Below are 17,090 nucleotides of genomic sequence, written 5' to 3'. Positions count from 1 at the left end.
CCTCTGACTTAATATTATGGCAATATTAAATCAGAGGTCCCAAAAGTTAAAAATAATTAAAAATAAAAATAAAAAAAATTTAAAATTGGCCCGCAGCTTGAAAACCGGACGCTCAATTTTGCCGGAGTCTGGTTTCCGAACCCGTGGCTATCAGCAGGTTTGAGAACCGTCGCCGGCAAAATTGAGCGTCGGCTGTCAAACTCACTGACAGCTGCCGCTCCTGTCAAAGAAGAGGCGCTAGGGACGCGCTAGTGTCCCTAGCGCCTTTTTTTACAACGGGCCCTAATTTGAATATTTTTTTTTACTGAATCGCGCGCACAAGTGAGTGGCCTGTGCGCGCACCGGGAGAGTGGGCACTTTCCCGCGACTTTTACTATATCGGCCTGTTAGTCAGCCAGCTAACTCTGAATATTGGAATTAGCCAGTTTACTTAGCCAGCTAACTCAACTCCTTCCAGCTACGCCCCTGGAATACCTCTAACTTAGGGGGCTAAATTCTAGTTCCTAACTTATTAGGAAGCTAGAATTTAGCTGGATATATTTCCAAATATTCATTTACCTGCTAACGTCTGAGTTAGCTGGCTAAATGTTTTTGAACATGGACCTTGTAATACTCTCACGCAATTCCCTACAATCTGCTTTTGTTTTAACTCCTTTGAATATTTTGGGTCATTTCCAGATTTGATGCCTACACTCTTTGCTTCTTTTTTTTCAGATCATTAATGAATAAGTTAAACAATACTGGTCCCAGTACAGATCCCTGAAGCATTCTAATATTTACCTTTCTGTACCAGGAAACCTGACCATATAGTTCTACTCTGTTTCTATCTTTTAACCAGTTACTAATCTACAACAGGACATGTCTACTATCCCATGGCTTTTGTAATTTCCTTTTCCAAATGCTTATTCATACCTTCAAAGAATTATAATATTTATTTATTACAAGTTTTATTTGCCTGTCCTATGCTCAAGCTGTTATACAAAAGCATAATAAGTTAGTAAGACATAACCTTCCTTTGATAAATCCATGCTGACTCTTCCCAGTTAAGCCATATGACGCATAATTTTGTTCTTAACAATAGCTTCCACCAATTTACCTATCACCGATATCAAGCTCATTCTTGTGTCGTCTCTAGAGTTCTTTTTGAAAATTAGTGTTATATTGAGTGCCTTCCAATCCTTAGGTACAGAGGCAGATTTGCTTGATAGATTTTGGGTTACCAGAAGCAGGTCTGCAGTTTCATATTTGAGTTCCTCCCTATACTTGCATGATTCACTAGGACCTGCATAAGAGTGCCCAAGACCCCTCCGTACCTATATGTTCTGGGATTTCTCTGTTCCCTGTGCATACTCAGATCAGTCCAGATTCCTGGGTTTTGCCTCCCTTCTAGCAGATGGAGACAGAGAAAGTTTTGCAGTCATTGCTACATAACCTGGTGTGTCACCTGCAGTCCCTCAGTATTTCTCTGTCTCTAGCTTATGGTAGAGATGCAAAACTTGCAGTTCTGAATCTGTTTAAAAAAGAAAAGAAGAAGATTGGAGAATTTCCTCCCAGGAGGTTGGCAGGTCCTGATGGGGCCATCCCTCCTGGTTTTGAGGTAGACGAGCAAGGGGTTGGGGACCCTTGGTTGTTTGTTCCTTCCACGCCGGAGGTAGAAAACTGGTGGATCCAGTTCCCTCACCTCCAGGAGGATTAGTGGAGCCTGCTGCCATTCTTCATATCAGGGAAGTCCTTTTTTGGCTTTTTAGTAAAGTTTTCAAAGAAAAAAAAAAAGAAGTGAGGAAATCTTTAACAAAAAAAAAAGTTTCTTTTCTTCCCTGTCAACAGTGGCAGAGTGGAGCCGACGCCGGACAGGGGATCGACTTCAGCGACTCTCGCAGATTCTTTTCCTCAGGCATGTGCTGCACGGTCTCAGTAGGTTCGAAGCATGCCACTCAGTTGCAGGTGCACTGCATGTGGGAGACAAGGATGGGCCTCTCTAGAGCCAGCCAGTGTTCCCGGTGCTTCTCTGGAAGAGAAGACATTTTGGGAGTGGCCACAGCAGCATCAGCACGGTCCAGGGAGGTCTTCGGCTGCATCAGGTTCCTGGTGATTGCGGGAACGGCAGTCATCTTAGCTACTTTTGCGGCTGCTTCAGAGGCTGCGGAGGTAGGGAGAGTATCTGTCCAGTCAGAATCTTGTCAGACAATGCGATGACGGTGGTTTACATCAACCAACAGGGTGGTACCAAGAGTCAAGCAGTGGCTCAGGAAGCTGGGGAGCTGATCCGCTGGGTGGAGCAGCATATGGCGTTGATAGTGACTTCTCACATATCTGTGACTGACAATGTGCAAGTGGATTATCTCAGCTGACCCCGGCTGATCTGAGCCCTGAGGAGGCCCAGGGGGGTGCAGTTTGGGGGGAGGACAAGGAACTCCTGGGGGAGGTCTCATGATTCTTCTACCTTCTCATCGGATTTCGTTCTCTTGCTGCACAAAGCTTATTTGGCCTGGAAGGCCATGGGATAGCATGCTTCTAAACAGGGGGCGTCGGAGAGTCCATGGCCCAAGAAGACGTCCAGGCTTTCAGGGGCTTCTGGGGCTACCAGGGTCCGACAAGTCCTTGCAGTGCCTGCGCAGGAGGCTGCGAAGGACGATTTTTCTTTTTTTGTCTTTTTTTTGTAATTTAAACTTTATTTGAGAAAGAGTAAGCAGAATATACAATACAACAAAGAACAAAATGTAACCATAGTTGTACAAATAGTCACAATCAACAAAATGAATAAACTGATAAAGTAACTTGATCTCTGTTTGCCTCTTTAAATCCGCCCCCCCCCCCCCCCCCATTCTCTTGGGATCTTACAGAAATTAAGGTCAAACCGGGTTCTGTGTAATGTTATCTGTTACAGAATATAAAAGAAAAAGAACAGTTCAGGCAACCAGCTGATTCTGTCTCCAAAGTAAATAAGGATTCCAGATACGGTGAAATAACCCCAGTTGTTTCCGTCTGTAGGCCGTTATTTTACTAAGAGTAAAAAGCTTAGAAACACGGGATTGAATCTTAACCAGCGTAGGTAAGGCCATGTCTTTCCAGTGAAAAGCAATTTCACATCGAGCCGCAGTAGCCACTAGTTTAATAAATTGTTGGAGAGATCTATGCCCCTGAGGGTATGCAGAATTCAATAAGGCTACTGAGGGTGTAAGATCAATATAAGGACAATTTTTCTGATGATTCCGAACAGGGGGGTTCCGGCTGGAGAACGCCCTGCAGAGGAGGATCCTTCCCTGGGGGACAGAGTCCGGATGAGGGGCTGGGGAACGTCCTGGCTGTGGACGGGGACGATCCAAAGGTGGTTCATCTGTTCCACAAAGAAGAGTTGGAATCCCTGATCCCCATGTTCTTGTGGAGTTAGGCATAAAGATTCCGCAAGAGAAGTCTGATCAGGAGGAAGTGGATCCAGTCATGGATGGCTTACAGGTTCCAGTGAAGGTCTTTCCATTCCATAAGTCAGTTAACAAATTGGTGGTCAGGGAGTGGGATATTCTGGAGACTGGCTTGAAGGATAAGTTATATCCTTTGCCTGAGGACATGCTGGAACTCCTGAGAGTCCTGAAGGTGAATGCCTCCATCTTGGCAGTTACTAAGAAGACAACTATTCTGGTGGCCGGTTTTGCAACTTTGAAGGATTTGCAGGACAGAAAGCTTGAGTTCTATCTTAAGAAGATTTCTGAGATGTCTGCTCTTGGCATCCATGCTTATGATTCGGGCTGGGCTGCGATGGGTGCAGCAGTTGCAGGCTGACAAAGCCTTGTCTATCTTGGAGTCCAAGCAGACTGAGTGGCTGGAAGCTGTAGTCACTTATGGAGCCGTTACGTTGTATGACCTCATTAGGACTTCCTCCAGAATGATGATGTTGGCAGTTTCGGCCAGGAGGCTTCTTGGGTTAAGAAACTGGTTGGTGGACATTTCTTCTAAGTCTCAGTTGGGTGCATTGCCTTTCAAGGGAAAGCTGCTTTTTGGAGAGGACTTGGAGGAGCTGATAAAGCATCTGCGGGAGAATAAAGTACACAAGTTACCTGAGGATAAGCCTAAAGGGCCAAAAGTTTCTTTTCCTTTGCATTCTCGGTTTCGAGGGCACAAGCATTTTTGGCAAGGTAGGGCTTCAGTGGCAGGCCTCGGGGAGGCTGCAGTCCTGGAACCAGTCCTTTTGAGACCGAAAGCTGAACGGGGATGGCTCTGGCCAGGGTAGTGGCGGAGCCAAATCTGCCCAATGATTCGAGGCCGACCCACTCCTCAGTTCCAGTCATAGTTGACTCTTTTTTACGAGGAGTGGGCCAAGATCACGTCGGACCAGTGGGTATTAAGTGTGATAGGACAAGGTTTCGCTCTAGAATTTGCTTGTCCGCTAAGGGACGTGTACATGGTCTCCCCTTGCGCCATAGTCAAAAGAAGCTAGTGGTGCAGCAAATCATCAACTATCTACAGATGCTGGGAGCCATTGTTCCCATCCCCCTAGAGGAACGGGGAATGGGGTGCTACTCCATTTAGTTTGTGGTTCCAAAGAAGGAGGGGTCTTTTCATCCAATTTTGGACTTAAAGAAAGTAAACGTGGCTCTCAAAGTTCCTCGTTTTCGGATGGAGACTCTGCTTTCTGTCATCGCAGCGGTGTGCAAGTGAGAGTTCTTGGCTTTTCTGGATCTGACCGAGGCATACTTGCACATAGGGATCCAGCCAGACAATCAGAGTTTTCTCCGGCTCATGATCCTCGGGAGCCATTTTCAGTTTTGTGCCCTTCTGTTTGATCTACAACGGCTCCAAGGACTTTCACCAAAGTGATGGTGGTGGTGGCAGCAGCTTTCAGGAAGGAGGGTGTGCTGGTTCACCCATATCTGGACGACTGGCTCATTCAAGCAAAGTCAGAGGTCCTTTGCAAACAAGCGGTGGACTTGGTGCTGCAGTGCTTGCGATCTCTGGGATGGATAGTGAATTTGTTCAAGGGTCATCTCTCCCCTTCTCAGTTGTTGGAGTTTCTACGGGTGCATTTCAATACCAGAGTGGGTAAAATTTTTATCTCTGAGGAGCGCATGGTCAAATTGCAGTCACAAGTTCACAGGCTGTTGGAGAACCAAGTGCCCAGGGTTTAGGATTACTTGCAGGTTCTCGGTTCCATGGCATTTACTTTGAAGCTGATTCCTTGGGCGTTCGCTCATATGAGGCCTCTGCAGGCAGCATTGCTTTCCTGATGGAATCTGTTGTCAGAGCAATTTTATCTACTACTACCGCTTACGGAGTTAACCAGGTCCAGTCTCTTGTAGTGGCTTGGTCGCGGCCAATTGTGTCGCGGGATGGACTTGGAGGTACCGGAATGGATGGTGGTTACCACTGATGCCAGTCTCTCCAGTTGGGGAGCAGGCTGCCAAGCTCAATTGGGGCAGGGCCAGTGGTCAGCGGAGGAAGCGTTGTGGTCCATCAGTCGCTTAGAGACGAGGGTGGTGCAGTTGACACCGCGAGTGTTTCTTCCTCTCTTGCGCAGCTGTCCAGTCAGAATCTTGTCAGACAATGCGACAATGATGGTTTACATCAACTGACAGGGTGGTACCAAGAGTCAAGCGGTGGCTCAGGAAGCTGGGGAGCTAATCCGCTGGGTGGAGCAGCATCTAGCGTTGGTAGTGGCTTCTCACATATATGGGACTGACAATGTAGAAGTGGATTATCTCAGCTGACAGCAGCTAGATCCTGGAGAGTGGGAGTTGTTGGAGGAAGCAATGCCCTTCATCCGTTGCAGATGGGGCAGACCCCACATGGATTTAATGACAACTCAGTGAAATGCCAAGGCACCATGCTTCTTCAGTTGCAGAAGAGATCACAAAGCAGAGGGGTTCGATGCCTTGGTTCTTCTTTGGCCACGGGACATTCTGCTTTATGTGTTTCTGCCATGGTCGCTGGTGGACAAAATATTGTGGCGAGTGGAGATTCAGCTGGGAGATGTAATTCTGGTCACTCTGGAGTGGCCTCGGAGGCCTTGGTTTGCAGATCTGATCAGCCTAGCGGTGAATGGACCGTTGAGGCTCGGTCATCTGCCAAGGCTTCTGCACCAAGGTCCCATATTTTCAGATCAGGTGGCCCACTTCTGTCTTGCAGCTTGGCTTTTGAGAGGAAACGCTTAAGTGAGAAAGGATATTCTGAGGTTGTCATTTCTACTCTATTGCAGGCTAGAAAGACTTCCATCTCCTTGGTGTATGTGAGGGTCTGGAGAGTTTTTGATGCTTGGTGTACGGACCAATGGGTTATCCCTATGCGTGCTTCCATAGCACATATTCTTACCTTTTTGCAAAGAAGGTTGGTGAAGGGTTTGTCCTTTAACTCCCTCAGAGTTCAGGTGGCAGTTTTGGGCTGTCTTCGAGGTAAGGTGCAGGGAGCGGCTCTAGGTGTGCATCCAGATGTGGTATGTTTTCTCCAGGGGGGTGAAGCATTTGCACCCTCCAGTTCAGAAGCTCTGTTCCTCTTGGAGTCTTAACTTAGTCCTTAAGAGCATGTGTGTGTGGCGCCGTTCAAGCCTCTTAGAAGGACTAATATGAAAAATCTCACTTTAAAGGTGGTTTTCTTGATGACAATTTTTTCTGCTAGAAGGATCTCGGAACTTCAAGCCTTGTCATGTAGAGATCTTTTTTTTTTTTTTTGGAGGATTACGGATTTGGGGGTCTCCTTGCAGGCGGTTCCTTCTTTTCTGCTGAAGATGGTATCGTTGTTCCACTTAAGTAAGACGTTAGAGCGCCTGGCTTTCCCAAATTTGGATGCTACAGTGCCTCATGCGAGAGAGTTGCGACTCTTGAATGTGTGCATTGTTGTGGTATCTTAAGGTCACTAACAGCTTCCGGTTGTTGGATCACCTTTTTGTGCTATGGAGTAGTGCAAAAAAAGGTCATAAGGCGTCGAAAGCCATGATTGCGCGGTAGTTGAAGGAAGCCATTGGTTCCGTGTACATCTGTCAGGGTTGCCCTGTCCTGGAGAGGTTATGGGTCCATTCTTCCCATTCCCAGTCAGCCTCCTGGGCTGAATGTCAACAGGTTTCATCGCAAGAGATTTGGAAGGCGGCCACTTGGAGGTCATTGCACATGGTTGCCAGGCATTATCGTTTGGATGTCCAGGCCCCAGAATCCATGGGTTTTGGTGGGAGTGTACTTTGAGCGGTACTCTCGCAGTCCTATCCCATTTAGGGAAGCTTTGGTACATCCCAGGAGTCTGGACTCATGTGGGTACATACAGGGAAAGGAAAATTGGTTCTTATCTGCTAATATTTCCTTCCTGTAGTACCTCAGATCAGTCCAGAGTCCTGCCCAGTTGAGGAAGGAAGATTTAGAGAGTCCACTCAATCTGTTATTGTAATAAGTCTGAAGAATGGCACAGGTTTTGTTAGTCCTGCATGTTTTTAGTGTGGGCAGAGTTATCTGTTCTAAGTTTCCACTTACTATTGCTCGTTCAGGGGGAGATTAATTTATTATTAGTATTGTTAATATTTTGGCTTGGGTACTTATCAGTACTTAGGGGACTGCAGGTAGCACACCAGGTTATGTAGCAGTGCCTGCAAAACTTTCTTTGTCTCCTTCTGCTGAAAAGGAGACAAAACCCAGGAGTCTGGACTGATCTGTGGTACTACAGGAACAAAAATTAGCAGGTAAGAACCAATTTTCCTTTCTTTTGTATGTGTGTGTCTTGGAGATGTGTCTGTCCATCTTCCTGTTTGTCACGAGAGCTCCATCTGTCCTGTGTATGTGTATGCATCCCAGAGTGTCCTACAGTCTCTTTGTGCTTATTGTGCTGTCCTTGTGCCATGCCCAGGTGCAGCGGAATTGCTGCCTGACATTGTGTAACTTCAGTGTCCCAGAGGAGTTGGAGTTCCAGTACCGCCGTGTGAATGAGCTGCTGCTGAACATCCTCAACCTTTCTCGCCAGGATGAGTCCATCCAGCGCATTGCTGTGCATCTCTGCAATGCCCTTGTCTGCCAGGTGGACAATGACCACAAGGAGGCTGTGGGCAAGATGGGATTTGTGATGGTGAGTATGAAGGTAGGGAACAGCTAGGAGAGACAGGGGATGGTTCCAAAATCTGCTGCTGTCACCTTTCTTCTTTCTCTTTCTGCAGACTATGCTGAAATTGATTCAGAAAAAGCTGCTGGATAAGTCGGTGAGTCTTCACTTTCTAGAACAATGGATTTTAAATTGTAGGTATGGTAGAGGAAGAGGTGGCACAGCCAAGCAGCAGTGGGTCAGTTCTCAAAAAATGATGGTATCTAACTGTAAGGACCTAAATCAACCCCTTTGAGAATTGACAAGGGCTGAGTTTCTAAATTTAGGAATATAACAAATGGGTGGTTGGGCAGGGGATGGGGGAATTAGGATAGGGAAAAAAAAAGTTAGAGGCTTAGAACTGATTTAAGCACAAGACAGCTAACTTACAGAATTATTTGTCAAAATGCATTGTGATGTTATCGCGGGCATTAGGGCCCTAACGCCTGTAATAACGCCATAATGCATGCATTATTTATCACATCGCGAGATGCGTATGCAAATTTTTTAATTTTAGTCAAAATGTGGAGGAGTTTGGTGGGGTTTATGAAAATGAGGGACATTTTAACGTTGCATGCGATAGGGTAACACATGTTATTGCACGTTTTAACGCCAGAAATAACTACACCTTTTTTTCTGGCGTTAAGCCAGGTAGAGAATGCGTCAAGCTAGGGCAAGAGTAATTGTAGAAATGTCATCTTTGTGTAACTTTCCTCATTCTAAATCATATCAAATCTTCACTGATGTGTACTGTGCTGTTCATACGTCTGACTGTGCATATAAAACTGGCCCCAAAACCCTAGCCCACCACCAAAACCTCATCTTGAGTTATTAGATGACCCTCCTACAGTGATCTAAATAGATTGACTTATATGAGAGCCTTATAAAGAGTCTCTCTCTCTCTCTCTCTCTCTCCTCCCCCCCCCTTTTTTTCCTTATCGCGGGCATTATTCATATGAAATTTATAGCATTTGATGAATTTAGGGAGTTAGATACCTAGATATAGGAAAATCAATATTAGGTCTAAATTTAGGGTACTAAGTTTTAAGAACCTAAATTTAGTTGAATTTTCAGCAAAAAATTTAGAATCTTAAGTTTGACTGAAATATACCTAGCTAAGTGCCTAAAATTTAGACACTGAGCATTTTCTGAAAATTGACTTCAACATGTGTTTCTGCTGTTAGAAAGTATGAGGTAGATATTCAAAAGCCATTTAGATGGATAACTCAAAAGTTGTCCATGTAAAAGGCAAATATGGCATATTCAACCATTTATTTGGCTAAATTATAGCTGGATAATAAAGGGGCATTACGGGGGCATTCCAAGGAAGGGCTAAGATATCCGGCTAACCTATACGAATATCGGGTATATCTGGCTGGCTAATTTTATTCTTAACCGAATATCTTCAAAGATATCTGGTTCCCTTACATACCCAGATCAGTCCAGACCTCTGGGTTTTGCCTCCTTGCCAGTAGATGGAGACAGAGAAAATTTCACTGACACTGTACATAACCCAGTGTGCCACCTGCAGTCCCTCAATTTTTTTCTGTCTCCAGCAGATGATAGATGGTGTAAAACCTGCAGTCTGGAGAGAAAGAAAAAAAATTAAAAGACAAAATTTCTGGATCCTCCCAGGCGGTTGTGAGGTCCTGGTGGGGCCATCCCCTCTGGTTTGAGGCAGATGAGCAGGGAGTTGGTGACCCTTCTAATAGCTCAGTCCAAGCTCCGTGAGGTGGACATCTGGTGGTCCAGATCCCTCATCTCCCACGAGACTGCGGTGGAATCTTCTGGCAGTTCTGCACTGCAAGCCCAGTGGAGCAGGGAAGTATCTCTTTTATATGGTTTGCCCTGGGCTGGATCATTAAAGTTTGGCAAATGGAGACTGATTTAGCCAGAGGTCTGGCTCTTTTCTGATCTGCCATGTGGCCTGTGCTCCTGGAACCTGAATCTCTGCACCAAAAGAAAGTATTGGTTTCTGTGTATCTTTATTTGTTCTCAGAGAGTAAAAAAAAAAAAAGAACAAAAAACTAGATAGAGTAATGTGTGCAGCAGCGAGGTTCCGGGGAACTCAGTGATGGGGTTTTTCAGCAGCTTCTCTGCCTGCAGAAGAGACCGGGTGTTGGCTCCCTGGTGCTGAGGGACTGTTCCCCTGCTTGCCATTGAGGCGCTGGTGGTGCCGCAGGTGCAGGGAGGACAGAGTATGCATGTAGCAAAAGCATTTGGAGGTCTGCATCATGGAAACGGTGGCTATTTTCGATTCCCTAGCAGCTTTGGCGAGAGAGGTAGGGGAATCCCCTTCTTAACTATCGCCGGCAGTTCCCTGTCCCACAGAAGTGCAGAGAGACACTTGCACTGAGGAGGAGTCTCCAGTTCTGGTAGAGGTCTTCTGCCAGTTTTAATTTGCATATGCGCTAAGCATGTTTAGCGAGATGCTGGCTCTTGGCTTCAGTCTCCATGGATTCTCAGCCAGTCAAGAGGCCTGAGCTGTTAAGAAGCTCTTCAGGCTGATGATTTCCGGTGCCGGATGTTAAATGGATCCGGGCCTAAATGCGCTGAAGGTGCAGGTAGGCTTTACTTAGCCGTGTGGTAGGCCACTGCAGCAGTTCTTTCTTGCATGCGTAGGCGTGTGCGCGCATTTTCACCGCACGGCGGTTGCATGTACTGGGACCTGGGCACATAAGGCTGCAGCCTAGATTTAAGTGTGTACGTCTGCGACCTAGACTTGAGCGCATATTTGTGCAGGTACTTGAGCACGTAAGGCTGCGACCTAGACTGGAGTGCATATTTGCACGGGTACTCATGTGCATAAGACTGCCTCCTAAACTCGAGTGCGTATTTTTGCGTATGTGTGCTTACAACCGTGGCCTATATAAGTGCATATTTGCGCATGTACTTGTGCATGTACGGCTGTAACCTAGTCTTGAATGCGTATTTCTGTGCATCCTGGAGGGGTGTTCATGTATATCCAGGTGGCATAGGTGTGTGCACAGGAGGCCGCCTAGAGCCGAAGTTCAGGAGAGCTAGGCACTGGGGATGAACAAGTCCAAGTGCTTTGCTGTCTGTGAGACTTGGCATCTGATAGCAGTTCAATCCTCATTCTCTTTACATTTGTGTTAGTGCTATGTAGATGCTCAAAGCGATTTCACTACTAAAGCTTTTGCCCATGTTGGGACATCCCATCGGCCTCTGGTGTCTCTAGAGGAGAAGTGGAGTGTGAAGCGAGGCAATGGTCAGCTCTCCTCCCTTGTTCCCGAGGGTAGAATCTTCCCCGAGTGAGGCTGGAGAGAGCAAGGTTGGGCCTATGGATTCTGTTATAGATACATTCTCCTCCTCCTAGACGGAATGTTTCCAGGGCCTTCAGATCTTTCTACAGGGGTGCCCAGTGAAGGCAAAGCAACCTATTATGTAGGGATAACGTGCTCAGGCCTCCCATTTGTCAGTCACGGCGGGCAAATTTATTTATTTATTTTAAATCTTTTCTAGACCGTCGCTAAGTTATATACCATCAAATGCCACAGGGAGGCTGTCCCTGGTAATGTTCAAGGGGTTGTGGATCATGAGACATCGGAGGCTTTCTCTCGTCTTGAAGAGGGAGAAATTGCAGATGATTGAGAGCCGCTTTGGACTCTGCTCAGATTTTTTCTTTTTTCAGAGAGATGTCTTGCTGAGTTTGTTGGCTCAGACCCTGAACATGCTCGGCGTAGCCCGAGTCTGTATTCAATTCAAGAGATATTGGATTTAAAGAAGGTAAATGCAGCTCTCAAGGCTCCCCATTTCCACATGGAAACTCTGAGATCCAACTCTGAGGTCGGTCATAGCGGCGGTATGCAAGGGAGAGTTCTTGGCATCTCTCACCTTGATAGAAGCATATCTGCACATAGCCATCAGACCAGAGCAACAGAGATTCTTGAGTTTCATGATCCTAAGGGAACATTTTCGGTTTTGAGCCCTTCCCTTCGGCTGGCGACAGCTTCATGTACCTTCCTCAAGGTGATGGTGGTAGGGGCAGCCACATTGCAAAAGGAGGGTGTATTGGTGTATCTGTAGCTGGATGACTGACTTATTCATGCAAAATCAAATGTCAGTACCTTTTGTACTGTCGACAATCACTTTATATTATATATTTTTTGTAATTTTTAATATTGTTTTTTATTTATTATTTTATACTTATATTTCTATGTTTTTTTTTCAATGATATTGTACACTGTTTTGACTAAACTCTGTTTGTAAAGGCAGTATATAAACATTTTTAACTAACTAACTAACTAAATAAATAAATAAAGTCTCTAGGATGGGTGGTGAACCTAGCAATGAGCCATTTAGCCCTCTTACAAACTCTGGAGTATCTAGGTGCTCAGTTCAACACATTATCGGAGAGAGTATTTCTCATGGAGAGAGATTGCTGAAATTGCAGTCAGATTAAGCTTCTGCTAGAGCTTTCGGTATCCAGGGTCTGGGACTATTTACAGGTGTGGGTTCTATGGCATCAACATTAGAATTAATGCATTGGGCATTCGCACATATGCGGCCTCTGCAGGGGGCCCTTCTTCCGCTGGAATCCGTTATTGGAAGAGTTTCATCTTCCTCTTCTATTAGAGGGGGAAGCCAGGGACAGTCTTTCATGGTGCTTACTTGCACCAATCTCGAGCGTGGTGCGGAATTGGAGATTCCAAATTGGATAATAGTCACCACCGATGTAAGCCTCTCTAGATAGAGGGTGGTGTGGCAAGATCAGTCGGCGCAGGGCCAGTGGGTGGAACAGGATGTTTCAATATGTACAGTCCCATCCATTTTGGTCACTTATGGTTTCTTCATAAGAACATAAGATATGCCATACTGGGTCAGAACAAGGGTCCATCAAGCCCAGTATCCTGTTTCCAACAGTGGCCAAACCAAGTCACAAGTACCTGGCAAGTACCTAAACATTAGATAAATCACAAGCTACTATTGCTTATTAATTACTGTCATAGCAGTTTATAGATTTTTCCTCTAGGAACTTATGCAAAACTTTTTAAAACCCAGTTACACTAACTGCAGTAACCACATCCTCTGGCAATGTATTCCAGAGCTTAACTATGCGCTGAGTGAAAAAGAATTTTCTTCGATTTGTTTTAAATGAGGTACTTGTAACTTCATGGAGTGCCCTCTGGTCCTTCTATTATCTGAAAGATTAAATAACCGATTTACATTAACTTGTTCAAGTTCTTTCATGATTTTGTAGACTTCTGTCATATCCCCCTTCAGTCATCTCTTCTCCAAACTGAACAGCCCTAACTTCTGTAGCCTTTCCTCAGTGAGCAGCCATTCCATGCCCCTTATCATTTTGGTTGCCGTTCTCTGCAATTTCTCTAGTGCAGCTATATCCTTTTTGAGATGTGGTGACCAGAATTGCACACAGTATTCAAGGTATGGTCTCACCATAGAGCGATACAGAGGCATTATGACATCTTCCGTTTTATTTGCCATTTCCTTCTTAATAATTCCTAACATTCTGTTTGCTTTTTTGATCGCCACAGCACACTGAGCCGACTATTTCAATGTATTATCCACTGTGAAGCCTAGATCTCTTTCCTGGGTGGTAACTCGTAAGATAGAACCTAATATTGTGTAACTACAGCAAGGATTATTTTTCCCTGTATGCATCACTTTGCACTTGTCCACGTTAAATTTCATCTGCCATTTGGAAGCCCCATCTTCCAGTCTTGCAAGGTCCTCCTGCAATTCATCATGATCCGCTTGAGATTTAACTATTCTGCATAATTTAGTGTCATCTGCAAATTTGATCACCTGTCTCATCTTACCCCTCTCCAGATCATTTATAAATGTATTAAAAAGCAGTGGTCCAAGTACAGATCTCTGAGGCACTCCACTGTTTACCTTTTTCCAGTGTGAAAACTGACCATTTAATCCTACTCTCTGTTTCCTGTCTTTTAACCAGCTTGCAGTCCACAAAAGGACATTGCCTCCTATCCCACCTCTCATGCGAGACTTTGTCAGACGCCTTCTGAAAATCCAAATACATCACATCTACCGGTTCACCTTTGTCCATGTTTATTCACCCCTTCAAAAAAAAAAAATGTAGGAGATTTGTGAGGCAAGACTTCCTTTGAGTAAATCCATGTTGGCTATGTCCCATCAAGCTATATCTATTTAAATGTTTTGTGATTTTCTTCTTTATAACATTCCCACGATTTTTCCTGGCACTGAACTCAGTCTATTGTTTCCCAGATCACCCCTGGATCCCTTTTTAAATAAAGGGGTTACATTGGCCATCTTTCAATCTTCAGGTACATCAGATGATTTTAGTAATAGGTTACAAATTAATTGAAATACATCTGAAATTTCATTTTTTAGTTCTTTCAGAACCCTGGGGTGTATACCATCCGGTCCAGGTGATTTACTACTCTTCGGTTTGTCAATCAGGCCTACCACATCTTCCAGGTTCACCATGATTTGGTTCAGTTGATCTGAATCATCACCCATGAAAACCTTCTCCGGAATGGGTATCTCTCCAACATCTTCTTCAGTAAACACTGAAGCAAAGAAATTGTTTAATCTTTCCTCGATGGCTTTATCTTCTCTAAGTACCCCTGTAACCCCTTGATCATCCAACAGTCTAACTGACTCCCTCACAGGCTTTCTGCTTTGGATATATTTTAAAACGTTTTTATTTTGAGTTTTGCCTCTGAGGCCAACTTCTTTTCAAATTCTCTCTTAGCCTGTCTTATCAGTGTCTTACATTTAACTTGCCAATGCTTATGCTTTATCCTATTTTCTTCTGATGGATCCTTCTTCCAATTTTTGAATGAATATCTTTTGGCTAAAATAGTCTCTTTCACCTCACCTTTTAAGGATGCCAGTAATCGTTTTTCCTTCCTTCCACCTTTCTTAATGTGTGGAATACATCTGGTCTGTGCTTCTAAGGTGGTATTTTTTAACAATGTCCACACCTGTTGTACACTTTTTACCTTTGTAGCTAGCTGCACCTGTCCGGTTTTTTTCTAACTATTTTTCTCATTCTATCAAAGTTTCCCTTTTGAAAGTTTAGCTGTAGATTTACTTATTATCCCCCTTCAAATCATTAATTCAAATTTGATCATATTCAGGCTCCTTGTAAATTTGAAAAACTCTTTCCTACCATCGGAGGTGAGGTTCTCCCGGCCCCGAGGGCATTTTGACCACGCCCACCGACGACGACATCATCATCGGGAGGAGACGCAGTGAAGGCCCATAAAATCGGCCTAGCTGCAGCGTCCGGCCACCGCTGGCGCGTTGCCTAAGCTGCACGCTCCGAAGGGGCACGTGGCTTAGTTCAGCTTTGTTCAGCTTTGGACAGATTTGCATCTTGTAAGTACCCTCTTTATTACCTCCTCTCCTTAAATTAAGGATCCAAGAATTTTACAGTTTATGAGTGTCTGGACTGGCCCGATTAAGTTTACTTTTTGGGAATATGCCTCATTCCGTGCGAAAGAGGAGGGTGAAGGAGAGGGTTGATCCTGCTTCTGCCCCCAGAGCCCTCATAAAGGGTCCTATGGACACATATATACAGCTTACTTAAAGATCGGATGAGGCGCAGGTGAAGGGAGCAATCGAGGAAGCCATCACGATCTCCCCACCAGACCTTTCTCTATCTCTATCCCCGATCTATAGGGAACCACCAGCCAACCCGGCGCTATCCAGAACCCAGGGAGCAATGGGGGGGAGTTCAACAGCGGAAGTCGCAGGACAAGATACTACCCAAGCAGGTCCAGAGCCAGTGGAAGTATCTGAGATAGGAATCTGGACAGGAACCCCTCGGGGACAGGCTGACTCACTGGAGATGGTATATGGGGGAGATCAGCCGTGTCAAGTAAAGATGGAAGAGAATGCCTATCTACTTAAAATATCAGTTTCACAAATAGTTAAGCCTAATATTATAACTCTAGATGTGATAATGGATGCAATTGTTTGCTTGCAAAATTCTATTGTTGCTCAAGTTAACCCTATAGTAGAGAAAGTTAATGTTATACAAGACAGAGTGTCCAATATAGAGATACATAAGGATAAAGAACAAAAAGATATGGAAAAAAATTAGAAAAGACCAGGATAATTGGAAATTGGTACAAGATACAGTAGTAAGAGAAAATCAAATTTTACAGGTTAAAATGGAAAATTTAGAAAATGCAAATAGGAAAAAGAACCTTCGTTTTATTAATTTTCCGAAGCTGCCTCACGTACCACCTAAAGAAAAGTTTAAGAGATATATGCTTGAGATTTTTAAAGTTCCGGAAACAGCAATACCGCCCTTAGCTAAGGTTTATTATATCCCAGCATATAAAAAGCAAGAAAATGCAGTAATGCAAGAAGGGGCACAGGCAATGGATGTATTATCTCCTAATTTAAATGTGTCTATGATAGAAACATCAGATAGTGATTTAGTGCAGGGGGCCACTTTACTGGCCACATTTGTTTTTGAGTCAGATAAAGATTGGGTACTCAGATTATTTTTTCATCACCGATCGGAGAAATTTCTGACTTTAAGTGTTAGAGTATACCCAGACTTTTCTAAACAGACTCAGAGGAGAAGGAGACAGTTTTTACTTTTGAAGGTGAAGGTGCTCCAAATCGGAGCAACGTTTTTTCTTAAACACCCTTATAAATATTGTATCAATTATAAGGGTAATTCGTTTGTTTTTTTCTCCCCTTCTCAATTAACTACTTTTCTAAGTGATAAAACAGATGTGGTTTGATATGTTGCTAGAAATCCAGCCAACACCATAATCCAGTGTGAATCCTATAAGTATGAATCAGTATGCTTGTTTAAACTGTTTGCTTTAAAGAGTAATGTTGGAAATTATAATTTAAGTATTACTTAAATTGGATCCTTTTTGTGGACTGCAAAGTAAGAGGATTAGGCCAAGCCGTACATTTTACTCTCAGAAATTAACGCCTGCCCAAAGACGGCACCGGGTAAGTGTACAGAAAAGCTGAAAAAACAGCTTTTCTGTACACCCTCCGACTTAATATCAATTTTTCTGGCATCCGTTTTCCGAACCCGAGGCTGT

The 17,090-nt window shown here is 44.4% G+C and overlaps 1 protein-coding gene across 2 annotated transcripts in view; it reads left to right on the top strand.

The window, feature by feature from the left end:
• The window catches only part of ZER1 (zyg-11 related cell cycle regulator), a 170,938-nt gene that overhangs the window by 51,252 nt on the left and 102,596 nt on the right, over window positions 1-17,090 (top strand). For both annotated transcript variants that reach the window (XM_029612340.1, XM_029612339.1), the window contains exons 9-10: window positions 7,819-8,034; window positions 8,123-8,164. In XM_029612340.1, the coding sequence (XP_029468200.1) occupies window positions 7,819-8,034; window positions 8,123-8,164 (258 nt within the window). The remainder of the gene's footprint in view (window positions 1-7,818; window positions 8,035-8,122; window positions 8,165-17,090) is intronic.

Source organism: Rhinatrema bivittatum, chromosome 8 (assembly GCF_901001135.1).
Source record: "Rhinatrema bivittatum chromosome 8, aRhiBiv1.1, whole genome shotgun sequence".
NCBI classification, from domain to species: Eukaryota; Metazoa; Chordata; class Amphibia; order Gymnophiona; family Rhinatrematidae; genus Rhinatrema; species Rhinatrema bivittatum.
This window is presented reverse-complemented; position numbering and strand designations above follow the sequence as displayed.